This window comes from Aristolochia californica, unplaced genomic scaffold (assembly GCF_029961685.1).
Source record: "Aristolochia californica isolate CCGP_79_NKW_82.1479 unplaced genomic scaffold, dmAriCali1.0.hap1 SCAF_13, whole genome shotgun sequence".
Taxonomy (NCBI): Eukaryota; Viridiplantae; Streptophyta; class Magnoliopsida; order Piperales; family Aristolochiaceae; genus Aristolochia; species Aristolochia californica.
Genome location: NW_027181804.1, coordinates 27,131,038 through 27,145,884, shown reverse-complemented (window position 1 = coordinate 27,145,884; position 14,847 = coordinate 27,131,038). Strand labels below are relative to the sequence as shown.

The 14,847-nt window shown below is 37.5% G+C and overlaps 1 protein-coding gene across 1 annotated transcript; it reads left to right on the top strand.

Annotated features, from left to right (window-relative positions):
- Positions 1–7,235: 7,235 nt before the first annotated feature.
- LOC137947782 (LRR receptor-like serine/threonine-protein kinase SIK1) lies at positions 7,236–14,236 on the top strand. Its single transcript, XM_068793546.1, has 27 exons — positions 7,236–7,487; positions 7,973–8,111; positions 8,199–8,270; positions 8,356–8,427; positions 8,524–8,595; positions 8,675–8,746; positions 8,864–8,935; positions 9,023–9,094; positions 9,188–9,259; positions 9,357–9,425; positions 9,740–9,811; positions 9,998–10,069; positions 10,173–10,244; positions 10,334–10,405; positions 10,495–10,566; positions 10,658–10,729; positions 10,855–10,926; positions 11,023–11,094; positions 11,181–11,252; positions 11,573–11,644; positions 11,725–11,796; positions 11,915–11,986; positions 12,116–12,189; positions 12,272–12,403; positions 12,489–12,827; positions 12,917–13,287; positions 13,648–14,236. Exons 1-27 carry the CDS (start codon positions 7,400–7,402, stop codon positions 13,987–13,989), a joined length of 2,922 nt encoding a protein of 973 aa, XP_068649647.1. The 5' UTR covers positions 7,236–7,399; the 3' UTR covers positions 13,990–14,236.
- The last annotated feature ends 611 nt before the right edge of the window (positions 14,237–14,847 follow it).

Here is a 14,847-nt window from a genome sequence, read left to right as displayed (position 1 = left end):
TTCAAATAACGAGTTCGTGCCTTTAATATTACAATCAACGAGTTACAAGTTTAGTACATATCAATTACGCATGTTCAAAAGTAATAAGAGTAAACCATCATTTATCGTTCCACATGGATGCCAGGGGTAAATAGGTCACTGACAAATAAATTTGGACCCACACGAATGGACGGTCTGGTTATAATCTTAAGAAATAACTTAAAAATCTCAAGAATATTCTTCGCACCGGTAAAAAATAAGTCCACAAAAACCTAGGGTCTCTTTGGAACCCATGAAAAAAATAAAAGAAATAAAAATAAGAATTTAATTATTATTATTTCTAAAAATAATTAAAAAACAAAAAAATATTATCTTATTTTATTAACTATTAAAAATAATAATAATCAAAATCTTATTTTCTTTTTTAGGATTCCAAACAAACCCTAAGACCGATCCAACTTGGATTTTCTTGTATCTAAATCAGGTTCCAAATCCGATTCAAGTCCAGAGTCCAAATAAAAAAACCTTAAAGACACCTGAATGAGACACTAAGCCCTACCATTTTGTTACTTGTCTTCCATAGGATGAAAATGAATTTAAAACAAAGCATTATCACAACCTTCCCATATGAAACCACAACTACTTTATATGTGATAAATTTACACAGAGTTACCAGGAGATTGTACACTTGCAACCAAGTGGGATGTTATAGAGCTAAATAATGCAATGAATAGATACAAATAGGTACAGATGATAATGGAGCTACACAATGTACAAGCAAGTTCGGAAGATGATTTGGGAAATCACTGTGAGCAAGCTTCAACCAACTTGCTTGCAAGAATTTGCTCTTTCCTTTCGATATAAGCAGAAGGAAACCAACCGGCCGTTCCATTACACTCTCCTTCAGACCAACCATTAGGTGCAACCTGTTGATCGTTAAAAAGAGAGTAGAAGCGTTTTGAAGAGATTCTAATGATTTTCTACAGTGAATGCAAAAAGAAAAACCAAATATTATGTTTACCCAGTTTAGTCTAAGAAACCTACAATTTTGCACCAGTGGGACTTGTTTACAGTGAAACTGATAATATTGTTGTTCCAGTCGAGATCAATAGAGAGTTGCAGCTGAAGATGATACCATATAATATCAGCAAGTTCACACCAGAATAGCAAGATGGATTACCTGTCTAACGACAACATAGTCACCAGCAGATAGACTAAGTTCACCCTCTGCCTGTGCATCAAATGAATGTAAAACCTGAATATAAACAAATAAAAATGGCAGTGTCAAATTATTAACTACATCAGAAAGAACTTTTGTCATGCTTGTACTAATCACCGAAAGGATACAAAATGATTACGTATCAAATAGATAGTGGGCATAGCTGTTTGAAAATAGAAAATAGAAAATTTGCAAGAGAGGTGAACAAGGAAACAGTGTAGCTATAGTCATAAACGAAGATTTATGAAAGAAATAAATTCAGTTATAGAACATGGAATGCGGGAGATAGATTTTTTAGAAAGCATGAGATGTCTGCATGTTTGGTAGTCAGTTCACTGCCTTTGAGAAAAAGGTTTAGGAAAGAAACAAATTCAGTTATAAAAAGTGGAATCCAGGAGAGAGAGGATATAAGCTAATTCAGATGTCTGCACCTTTGATTGTCAGTTCATAAGCTAATTCAAACAGTTCACAGCATCGAACTGCTCTATGGTCAGAAACAAATCATACAAAAACTGTTTAACACAGTTAAGGCCTTACTTTTGCAACAAAAAACATATTTTTCTCCATAGCAGTCTGCAGATCATTGGGTTTATTAGAATGTTTGGTATCTATGCACTCTGTTGAATTCTGCTCAGCAGTTGAAGAAGCTGTGTATTCTAGGTTTGATTCAGAAGCCTGCTTCTGCCAAATCATCTATTCCCAACAGAAACAAAACAGTACAGATTAAGAAACTAAATTTCTTCACAAAGATGCAAAATGATGCACTAGTTTGTGTGAGTACAAGTAAAAAAAATATGCACATACAAAATTTGTGGCATTGGGTTGTAATATGATGTACTTGAGCATGGAGATTGTCTAGAATTTTGCCAACACTGCGATGGTAAGATCTCTTAGCATTTACCTACATGGTAAGCACAGTCACGTCATTCCACCTGCCACATAATATCTGGGTAGAAAATATTAAAACTTCTAGTGTCTATAGCTCACCAATAGTAAGAGAGTTAATAAACTAAAATATACTCTGAAGGAGGGTAGCAGGTTCAGATTGCTCTTCATGTCTTACACGGATCATGGTTTTTAAGTTTGCAGCAGGTCAAAAATGACGGGGTCCTAGTACAGTATCCCGGCCAAATACTACATTACAGTTGCATCTTATGTAAGCTTTTTATGATTTTCTTTAATATCAAGATAAAGCACATTTGCCTACCTCACAAAAGAAAAAAAAAGTAAAAAAACACTGAAATCAGGAGATCGGTTTTCCATATAAAAATTAACTAAAAATAAAAATAAATAAATCCCACTGTTATCAAAACATTGGCTTTTCCATTGAACAAAACCATATCTTCTCTTATTTCCTTTCTCTTTTAAGTCCATCAAAACACTGATCATATATAAGAATTTAGACTATAAACCATAACCCTAAATCCCAAAATAATGCACAAATAACCCCCAATTACGCACTGAAAATAAATTTAAATAAAATAAAACACTAATTTAATGAAAAAAAAATATTAGGGTTTAGGTATACCTTCTGAAATTTGGGAAAATTCGAAGCCGAAGGGTGAAGCCGAAGGGTGAAATCGAAGGGTGAAATCGAAGGGGAAAATCTGAAGCCGAAGGGTGAAATCGATGCCTAATCGAGACTAGCCAGAGAGAGAAGGGAGTGGGAGGCCGAAAGGGAGAAGAGAGGGAGAAGACAGAGAAGAAAGGGAGGTCGAGAGGGAATAGAGAGAGAGAGAGAAAAGCGAGAGAGAGCTTGTCCGAGAGAAGAGAAGGAGTCACGGAGAAGAGAGAGGGGGTGCCAGAGAGAGGGCGAGGCTGAGAGTTGAGGCCGGAGACGAGAGGGAACTGAGGTAGTGGCCGAGATCAACGTCGGGGGCGCTGGGAGAAGAAGGACGAGGTCAATGTCGGGGGCGCAGGGAGATGAGAGAGGGAAGGAAGTGCTGGAGAGAGGAAGAAAAAAGAAAAATGACGACGCTCGATGGGGGGGGTGCGAAGAGAGAGAGGAAAAAATACGAGCGTCGCCCGTCCTTCAATTCGAAGAAGATCAAAAAGGGTCTTCTTCCACATGATTGAAATTAAACCGTGGAGATGAAGGGCCCCTTCATCCCCTGCATCGAGATGAAGCTTCATCTGTGCTCCACTAACGACTTCAAGTGGAGAAGGGCGTTATGTGGTTGAAGATCATCTTGTCCTTCAAGTTGACTAACCCCCCCCTAAGATGCAGTTCGTATATTTTGCACCAAATGGTTTTTTTGTATTTGGATTTGTCAATGGATAGTCTCTTCCCAATTGGCGTCTCATATCACTCTCTTTACACAGTGAACAGAACAACAAAGAAGTCTTCTGCAATGATTCATCGAGTTTGTTGCTCGTCTTCTCTCTCTGCTCGCGCTCTGTCAAAGTTAATGGCTATTACTGAAAGGAAACAAGTAAGGTGAGTTCTCCAGATGCTAACCGTTGGAAATTTTACTTCCTGCGTTATGAATCTCAGTCAATGGACAAAGTACAGGCCGAAACTTCAAACAGAATTCATTCCTCCATCATTTGCACCTTCTTTGATTGTAAAGGCACGTACATATCTACCCAGTTTATTCTGCATTTTCTCTTCTTTCTGGATAGTTAATCTAAAAGAAAACCTCGTTATTAACACTTCCACTTCTTTCGATTCTTCTCTTCCGCCATTAATCTATTTGTCCACTAAGAAATTTGAGTTTATTCTGCATTTTCTCTTCTTTCTGGATAGTTAATCTAAAAGAAAACCTCGTTATTAACACTTCCACTTCTTTCGATTCTTCTCTTCCGCCATTAATCTATTTGTCCACTAAGAAATTTGAGTTATTCTGCATTTTCTCTTCTTTCTGGATAGTTAATCTAAAAGAAAACCTCGTTATTAACACATCCACTTCTTTCGATTCTTCTCTTCCGCCATTAAACCAGTTCGTTATACGAAACCCATCACCATAGATTGATGGTATCTCAGGAGTTGAAATCCCGTGCTTAGATTTTGAACTTAAAAGCTCTGTACAGTGTAGTTATTGCAGGCAGCTGCTATAGAAAACTGCAGTCGGCTCCACACGGGATGGATTTCAATTTTGGATTTCAATTTTCAACTGTTCCTTTTAAACGTACACAGAACAGCAATAAAAGACGTCGATTTGAAGGAACTTTTTCTCTAAAGAACGACGAAACCATCGTTAGATTACGTAAATAACGACCGAGTGCAATAACCATCAGCATTCACGTTCGTCTCTACCTGCTCCGAGAGTTTTCCAAAATCCCAAAGTACAGATATTTCGAATATCCAGGCTTCTTCCGCGCTGAATGAAAATGGCGAACCCAAGCATCTGCACGCAAGAATTAATTGAGCCAGCAGCTGCAAGATGATGATTTGATGAGTTGCCGGCCAGGTCCACGCGGGATATCTTTCAAGAGTAATGCTTTTGAGAATTCAGATCGAAGTAATTGCACCATTGAGAATTCAGTACTCTTGCCTGCAGATTCCAGTAAAGTTCATCAAAGATCTAGTTATCTTCTCAATCTCCCAGTGGGCATACACAGGGATCATTCTTAACTTCTACAAGAATTGCCTCAACAACTTCAATGACATGAATTGAAAACGATAATTAAATTTTAAATTTGTGATTTAAAGAAGTTTTTCAATCAAGTCAAATACTATTGTGTTTATGCTTGATATTTCACTTATATTATAGGAAGATTATGCTTTTTTTAAGACTAGTTATTGTAGTATATATAGACCAAAAAAAAAAAAAATCTTTTAATGTAGATAAATTTACTTAAAACTTATAAGGATAGATAAAATGATAGAGTCGTGTTAAAATATTTGTTTGTATCGACCGGGCAAACAAATATTGCAACAAGTCGTTAATCGGTGAAGTTGCTAACCCCCCTGTGGTAGAAAGAAAAGAAGGGAGGCCCTCCCCTCTATCGATACAAAGTTTAGCCTGAAAGGGAGTGTTGGGGGGGGGGAGGAGAGAGAAATGAAGCAAACCATCCCATTTTTTTTTCACATGGGGAGGGGGTAATAACACCCTTATGGCAAAAAAAAAAAAAAAAAAGGGAAATTCTCTCTTTTTCTTCTAGGGCATCAATTAACTATTTTTCATATTCCTTTTAATGTTACCCATTTTGTGTAAACTAAAAAAGGATATTTCCTTTCATTTTTACGAGTAATCGGATAAATGGGTAAATTTTGTTATATTATTTTAAAATAAATAAGTATAAATAAACCATAAAAATATTAAAACCAGAGTTTTTTTTACTCAGATACATAAAAAATCCAAATCATATCGATACGAATAAACTTGGGGCGAATCAGTAATCAGATAAATGGGTAAATTTTGGTATATTTTTTTAAAATAAATAAGTACAAATAAACCATAAAAATATTAAAACCAGAGTTTTTTTACCTCAGATACATAAAAAATCCAAATCATATCGATACGAATAAACTTGGGGCGAATCAGTAATCAGATAAATGGGTAAATTTTGTTATATTGTTTTAAAATAAATATGTATAAATAAATCATAAAATTTATAAAAATCAATTTTTTTACCTAGATACATAAAAATCCAAATCATATACAAACTCGCTAATCGAGTGAACTTGGGGTAGATAAATGGGTAATTTTTGTTATAATATTTTAAAATAAAAAAGTACAAATAAACCATAAAAATATTAAATCTAGAGTTTTTTTTATGTAGATACATAAAAATCCGAATCATATAGAAATGAACTTGGAGCGAATCGATAATTGGATAAATGGGTAAAATTTGTTATATTATTTTAAAATAAATATGTATAAATAAATCATAAAAATATTAAAACCAGTTTTTTTTTTTTATAACTTAGATACATAAAAATCCAAATCATATAGAAACTCGCCGGTTGAGTGAGTGAACTCAGGGTGAATCGGTTAATTATGGTGGGATAGAAACAAAGGGGTAAAATCGGTAGCTCCATTCCAAATAATGAAGCGAATAGCTGTTTTATAAAGGCAATGCCCCGTTTCGCAATCATTCCAAGCTTTTTAATTAAAGGCAATGGAAAGGAGGCGTCACGGGTCCTATGATGTGTTCAATCAATTTCCCTTCCCCGGGGGTCTCTCCCTCCTAAAACCCTCTTCCCTACGGACCCCCCTCCCCCCCCTGCTTCTTCCTAGACAGGAGGCGTCGCAGAGAATCAGACCTCTTTCTCTTGCCTTTTTAGTTTTTACCCGCCCACTTCGGGACTTGAATTCTCTCCCTCGTCACGTCCCGTCGCTTCGGCACGCCGCTTTATGCCTTATCTCCTTTTCAATCATTACTAACTAACCTTTCCCTCTAATTCCTTATTATCTCATCATTATCTCACTTAAGCCAGTGCCGGCGCCGGCGCTCCGCCATTTTCCCCCGAAATGCCCCTCTTCTCGCAGGCCCCACAGCAACCGGAGGGTATGAATTTAAGGGCGTTTTAGTCCGTTTCAAAATATTACAAAACCGGCGATATTGCCGATATCGGCGATATTGTTTTATACGAAAAGGGAGAAAAAAACAAGGATCGGGAATAATGGGATTGGCGCGGCTGTCCCGAGGAGAGCAGCGAAAGCGGCAGCTCCTCCCTGCACCTGTCTCAAACTCGACATTTCTTTTTTCTAATTTTATCTATTTACGGAGCAGCAACGCTGTAAGCGGCAGCTTTAAGCGAGCGACCGACTGACGAAATTTGCTCCAGACGCTCTGCCCGTGTCTAACCCGGTTTGCCCCGGTCTTTGTCGCTACTCACTCTTTTACCTTTACCCGCGCCCGGTGTGATCTTCTCGGCACGCGCTCCGTACTCCCGGTTAGAGCGAAGACCCAATCGCTGCGACTGTCGTTTTCGGTTACAGCGGTTCAGCTACGCTGGTTATTTTTGGTTCTTTCGTCCACGTCCGTTCCCATTCCCCCATCTTCTCACTTCCTTGTGGCTCTCCTCGCCTTTTAATTTGCTCTGCACCTATCACTGCTGTACAGTACGCATTACTCAGACACACTCTTCTCTCTCTTCATAAAACGGAGTCGTCGCTTCTCGCCTCTCTTTCCTTACTCTTCACGCCAAGCGCCTTTCCTCTCTGAAGAACATGAAGCGGTTTCGCTGCTAGACGGCTGAGGGGCTGGCCTCTTGTTTTCCTCCTAGTAAGTCTTTGTGTAGTGGTTGCAGGAATGTTGGGGAGGAAGGAAGTTCTTTTCGCCCTGTTAATGGCGCTGGTTGCGTCGTCGTTTACCGCTGTGTATGGACTTCCAGATGAAGGTGAGTTTATTTCTCAGCTTTTCTGTTCACGTTGCGCTTTTGGGTTTTGTGTGTTTTTTTTTTCCTTCTTCTGGTTCTCTTCTTGTTTTCAAAGTTGCTACTGAATGTGGCTTCGGAGATATATGTATTTGTTTTACCTGGAAGAGCTATATAGTGTGCGAACCCTGCATGTATTAGAGAACGGGTAAGGAACAGTTTCGTGGTGATTGTCTTCTTTAAGCGTTTATTTCATTTCGGTATATGTAACAGCATTTGCTGTTTTGGTCTCCATTCGGGTCGAAACGGCTACCTTAGAAAGTACCCTGTGACTTTCGAGTGCTTTGGAAGTGGTTGTTCCTTTTCTGAAGCTGCTAGTTGCTGAAAGATACGATTTCTGGGCTTTTTTACTTTTTTTTTTAAACTGATCTCTTCCTTTTACCTCTTTTTAGTACTGTAATGGTTTTGTCTTTGTTTATGATTTTTCGGACTTGCTTAATGAACGTCAGGAAGAGCATTGATGAGCATCAAGGCGTCGTTTAGCAATGTTGTTAATGTGCTTTTGGACTGGAATGAAGACTCTGTTGAAGATCACTGCTCCTGGCGTGGTGTCATTTGTGACAATGTGACATTCAGCGTGGTTGCTCTGTACGTATCCCTACTTCTTCTGTTCCTTTGGTATCGGCTGTCCCTTGTTTCCACTTGCTAGTTGCTGATGTTACCCTGTCGGTGTAGCAACCTATCCAATTTAAATCTAGGAGGGGAGATTTCGCCAGCAGTAGGAGACTTGCAATATTTGGAGTCATTGTATGTTGATTTGGTTCTTATCTTATTTACTTTCTCTCCTCTGGGTATTTGCAATCAAATTTTAATTGGCTCTATTGCTGTGCAGAGATTTAAAGAGCAACCGCTTGTCTGGACAGATCCCAGATGAGATCGGAGACTGTATTAATTTGAAAAATCTGTAACTTCTCTTGTCCTCTTCAATTTGCTTTTCTCTAGCAGTGTTTTTCTCCACTGATCATTTGTTAAATATGAGGGTTGGACAATGATTTTACAGGGACTTATCTCTGAACTCCCTTTATGGTGATATTCCTTTTTCCGTTTCAAAGCTCAAACAACTTGAGGACTTGTAAGTGAACTCTGATTACTTATTAGACATGATGTCTGCCTATGGTGCCGACTGAAGGACAATAATGCTTGTAATGTAGGATTCTCAAGAACAATCAACTTACTGGTCCAATACCTTCCACGTTATCTCAGATTCCAAATCTGAAGACCTTGTGAGCTTCTCCCTGTCCATGCTTTAGATATGGTGGCACATTTTGCATTTTTTCTGAATTCTCTTTGTGATTTTTAACAGCACTGGACTCTTATTTACTTTCCATTACTTTAAATAGGGATCTTGCTTTGAATCAGCTTACTGGTGATATACCTAGGCTAATTTACTGGAATGAAGTTTTGCAATATCTGTAAGTCTTTGCCTTTCATATATCAACCATTATGAGTTAGCTTTTTTACATATTGCTCATATTATGATTGGTTTTCTATGTTTGTAGTGGGCTACGTGGCAACTCATTAACTGGAACACTATCTCCAGATATGTGCCAATTGACTGGTTTGTGGTACTTGTAAGTGCTTTCTTTCCTGTTACCTGTCTACCAAACTACCAAGGGACTTCACTTCCTTATTTAGGCTGACCAGATCTGGTATTCATCTTGCAGTGATGTGAGAGGAAACAATTTGACCGGAACTATTCCTGACAGCATTGGAAACTGCACCAGCTTTGAAATACTGTACGTTTATTTGAGTCATCTTTAAAGATCTTCGTATCTGTATTACACTTTTAATGCAGTTCATTATGCTAAAATTTTACTGGTATCTGAATTCCAGGGATATCTCTTACAATCAAATTACTGGGGAAATTCCTTACAATATCGGTTTCCTGCAAGTGGCAACATTGTATGAAATGTTTTATGTTGTTATTTTACAGCTTTATATAATTGAAACTGGGGTTATTTATTTTTCCTGCAAACTGAAGGGTTTTCCTGACCCTTTTTATATAAGTCAACTTCAAATGCATCAAGTCTTTATAGGGAAAGATATCATTCATTTATGAATGTTAGTTTGTCAACCTTCTTTTCTGTTGCCCATATCAACTAGTTTACTAGCCATTGCATCATTGGAGGTTTTCCCATATCTGTTATTTGCTCTTTCAGTTTGATTGACAATTTAGATGTGATAATGCTTTTTGTTTCACTTATTATTTCTTTCAGGTCACTTCAAGGAAATAGGTTAACTGGTAAAATTCCTGAGGTGATTGGTCTAATGCAAGCACTTGCTGTCTTGTAAGTTGTTGTAATCAATATTCTCCAATTATATGCACTTTTTTTCTTTAAGTATTTTCCATAAATAGTTATATTACTCCTTATGTCATCAGTAGTTTTATTTTGGTTTTTCATCTTAATAATTTTTTTTTGTAATGTTGGCACCTTCTTTGATGGTGCTAATAATAATATTTTATATGCATCCAGGGATCTAAGTGAGAATGCATTGGTTGGGATCATTCCTTCAATACTGGGCAATCTTTCTTATACTGGCAAGCTGTATGTTGTGAATTCCAGAGTTACTACATTGTTCATGGCCAGAGGCTTTTACCTTCATTTAGATGTGGTTAGAACTGACTCTAGGTTGTGTGTCCTGTCACAGGTACCTGCACGGTAACAAGTTTACTGGACCTATTCCACCAGAGTTAGGGAACATGTCAAAGCTAAGCTATCTGTAAGCATGTTTTCAGTTGAATAAAAATTTGAAGTGTATCAGTTTAGAGAAGGTGGATTTTGTGACCTGTTATTTTGGTTCTCCTACAGGCAGTTGAACGACAATCAGCTGGTTGGTGGAATTCCTCCAGAGCTTGGCAAGCTGGAAGACTTGTTTGAGTTGTAAGTTGTGTAATTGATCTGGTGAACTTCTTGTCTGCAAGCCTAATGGAATGGCATAAATCTTAATTCACATATGTTGACCACGTCAGAAATCTTGCCAACAACGACCTTGAAGGACCCATCCCTCGAAGTATCAGTTCCTGTACTGCACTAAACCAGTTGTGAGTCTCTACCGGATTTAGTTATATCTTGTAAGTTTTGTTTTCTATCTTCTGGTGAGTCTCTTATTTTTTCTGCATTTTCTTGTCTCAGTAATGTACATGGTAACCGGTTGAATGGTTCTATTCCATCTGAATTCCAGAAATTAGGAAGTCTGACATATTTGTAAGCACCTATGGACCTAGATTCTTCTACATGTTTTTAATCTCTTTCATTTCAGATTTCCAGTTACATTATGGTAAGTCAGGAATTTGACGTAGTTTCTTTCCTCATTTGAAATGCAATTGCAGAAATTTTTCTTCTAACAACTTTAAAGGAAGGATTCCTGTTGAGTTAGGGCGAATCATCAATCTTGATACATTGTGAGTCTTTCCCCATAACATTATTACTTTCTGAGCAATGTGACATAAATCTTATTTTTCACTATTTGTTCTTTCTTTTTTTTGGGTGAAATCCAGAGATCTGTCCGATAATGACTTCTCAGGACACATTCCAGTGTCTGTTGGTGATCTAGAACACCTTCTTCAATTGTAAGCTATCAGGACTTTGCTTAGTGAATATGTGTGTATACTTTTTCAGATGTCATGATGGTTACATGATTGTGCATCTATAACAGGAACCTGAGTAGAAATCGCCTTAGTGGAGCCTTACCTGCTGAGTTTGGAAACCTCAGAAGCATCCAAGTCATGTAAGTTTTGTTTATGACAGTCATTCGCTGTAACTTTTGGTAACTTCTCAAAGGTTTTGTCGAAAAGGCAGTCTGAGTGGCCATCGAGGACACTGGGCGTCATGACGTTGTGCATTAGCATGCTGTGTAGACCAAAGCAAAGTAGTGACTTCTCTTTTCTACTTTTCATCTCCCACTTACTGTGTCTGTCTCTCTCTGTGCCTGGCACTGTGTCTATCTTGAGTTTCTTAACATTTACCATGGCAATTGAGCAAATGTCACTCTTTATTGGCAACATATATTCATTTACTGTAGGGTAGATACTTATATAAACTTTGCAGGGATATATCTTTCAATCAGCTCATGGGTGGCATCCCAGAAGAACTGGGGCAATTGCAGAATATTGAATCCTTGTAAGATCACCATTCAAATTGCCATAAATTGTTCTAGAATACTTGTAATCCTTGTAACATTTTCCATTTTGTTTTTCTAGAATTCTCAACAACAATAACATGCATGGGGAGATACCTTTGCAGTTGGCAAATTGTTTTAGCCTAGTCTCCTTGTGAGTTTCCCTTCTTTTCTCAGTTCAACCGTTGTTTTCCTTCATTACTGTTTAATTTATTTATTGGAGTGTATGTAAACTATTGACAGCTGTTCTATTATTCAACTAAAATTTGCAGGAACCTTTCCTACAACAATCTATCCGGGAATATTCCTGTAACTAAAAACTTTTCAAGGTTTTCATCAGAAAGGTGCTAATCTACTAAACGAAATTGAGTGCAATTGAATCAATGAGAAAGATGAACCTACTGCATTGGTAGTCCTTTCATTTCTCCCACTATATGGGCATTGATATAAAGTATTTTCTTTCTTGTGTTCAGTTTCTTGGGGAACCCTCTGTTGTGTGGTAATTGGATAGGATCTTTTTGTGGAATATATGGTCGAGGACCCAAAGGTTTGCACTCGTCTCAATTTCCTGACTTTCTTCTTCCTGTGACGCTCTTCAAATTCTGTGAACTTCTGTTTTCTGTTTGCAGTTATTCTGTCCAGGGCTGCAGTCGTATGTATAACGTTGGGATCCATCATACTGTTGTGTATGATTATTGTTGCCATTTACAAATCCAACCAACCAAAGCAGTTCATAAAAGGCTCTAACAAAACTATGCAAGGCATGTGTACTTTCATGACTCAAACACTAGTATCTTACCTTGTAACTTTTTTATTTTTTCTGAAGTGTTTCATGATTTTGTTCAGATCCCCCAAAGTTGGTTATTCTTCACATGGATATGGCTATTCACACATATGATGACATTATGAGAATTACAGAGAATTTGAATGAGAAATACATAATTGGTTATGGTGCTTCAAGCATTGTGTACAAGTGCATTCTCAAGAACTCGAAACCCATGGCAATTAAGTGCCTCTATACACACTATCCGCATAATCTGAGAGAATTTGAAACAGAATTAGGGACTGTTGGGAGCATCAAGCATAGAAATCTGGTCAGCTTATATGGATATTCACTATCACCTCATGGCAACCTTCTTTTTTACGATTACATGGAAAATGGGTCTCTTTGGGATCTCCTTCATGGTTTGTGGCTTTATGTTTTCTACCGTCCTTGGATTTTAGTGAATTTATCATCTATTCTTTCTTATAAACTTTTGATTGTGTACTCTTAGGTCCATCAAAGAAAGTAAAACTTGATTGGGATGCAAGACTGAAGATAGCTGTTGGTGCTGCTCAAGGTTTAGCATATCTTCACCATGACTGTAACCCACGGATCATTCACAGAGATGTGAAATCATCAAATATCCTCTTGGATGGGAATTTTGAAGCACATCTTTCTGATTTTGGGATTGCCAAATGCATCTCATCATGTAAGACCCATGCTTCAACTTATGTTATGGGCACAATTGGCTATATAGACCCGGAGTATGCCCGCACCTCCCACCTCAATGAAAAATCAGATGTCTACAGCTTTGGGATCGTTCTTTTGGAGCTACTCACCGGAAAGAAGGCTGTTGATAATGAATCCAATTTGCACCAACTGGTCAGTACCTTTTTTTTATTTTATTGAAAATGCATTTTAGCAATTAATCTTCTGGTTATTTCTGTGAGCTCTGACATTTCTTATGCCTGGTAAATTTACGCATTTAAACACCGAGTAGAGGTCTCACCTATCAAGGCCCTGCTTTAAATCCCACTTGGTCAATTGTCCCAGCTAGCTACATCTATTACATGGTCTGGTAGCTGGTATGCATGTCCAAGGTGAGGCTTTAGGGTAAATTGACCATAGCCCAATGTATGTATGCAAAGGTGCTGTGCAGTGTTGAGGCCTTGGCTACTTGATTGTAGTGCTTTGTGGCATGTTTTGAATCTGACCAGGACCTCTTCATGCATTTCTACTTAGATCCTCTCAAAAGCAGATGACAATACTGTCATGGATGCTGTGGACTCAGAAGTATCTGTTACATGCACGGATCTCAACTTAGTGAAGAAGACCTTCCAACTCGCTTTGCTGTGCACAAAGAGGCACCCTTCCGAGAGACCCACGATGCATGAAGTTGCTCGAGTTTTGGTGTCTTTACTTCCAGCCCCCTCCATAAAAACCTGCTCAGCTCCATCCAAAGGAATTGACTACACCCGGTGCGTTGTTGATACAGAAAGAAAGCAGAGTAGTCCAGACAACAGTTCCTCTGATGCACAGTGGTTTGTTAAGTTTGGGGAGGTTATATCAAAGACATCTCATTGAAACATCATAGGAGAAAGACAGCCGGGTCCCAAATTTTGTTGCAGTGAGGACTTTTTTTCAGATAGAATCTTGATTTCGTGTTTGTTAATTTATATCCTGAAACAGATGGATGGTTTACACTTTTACAGTAAAAGATTGCAATCGTGTTTCATCCATTTACAGTAGTGTCTGTTCCATATTTAGTTGTTTTGCTTCAGTTTCTATGTGAACAAGAACTCTTTTTTTTTAAGAAGCAGGGATTAAATCATGACCAGCTTGTTTACTTTCCCAGTACTATGTTTGTCAAAATAAATTAACAACAGAGACTAGTGAATGCTCCTTCACAACAACAAGGCAGAGAACTTGAAAAATAGGATGGTTTTAAATAAAATTTTCTTAGATATAATATGTTTTAATGTGTTTGGGTAGAAGTTATAATTTCAATAAGACCCAATAAATTTTAGGAAAATATTAGTAGTATTTTTTATAATATTTAATCATTTAAAAAATTGAAATAAAATTAGGAAGGGAAAAGGGGGAGAAATTAGGAACTGACTTACTATTTTGATCATTAGCTCAAAATGATAGTTTTAATTATTTTTCCAAGATTTTTGAGCTTCAATGTGATTGGTTCAAAAAAAAAAAAATTGATCATTTTTTTTATAAATAACAAAGGACATTTTCTAAGAAAAATGGCAAGAAATGGCTAGTTTTTTATCAGTTAATCAAGTTCTATTATATCGATTTTACGCCCCATATTATTCAAACATTGCTAAGCAAAACAAGTTGTGATTCCCGAATTCCAAACAAAAACACCAAAACTCGGAGATTTTGAAATTTCTTGATTGAGCTTAGAAATTTCATGTTGAATTTAGCTCA

What these genes read in the sequence shown, in the direction of transcription:
- LOC137947782 (XM_068793546.1), top strand. Translation starts at nt 7,400, where the DNA reads ATGTTGGGGAGGAAGGAAGTTCTTTTCGCCCTGTTAATGGCGCTGGTT. An exon ending in ACATTCAGCGTGGTTGCTCT is followed by an intron (nt 8,112 to 8,198) that starts GTACGTATCCCT and finishes CTGTCGGTGTAG; the next exon opens with CAACCTATCCAATTTAAATC. An exon ending in AATGAAGTTTTGCAATATCT is followed by an intron (nt 8,936 to 9,022) that starts GTAAGTCTTTGC and finishes CTATGTTTGTAG; the next exon opens with TGGGCTACGTGGCAACTCAT.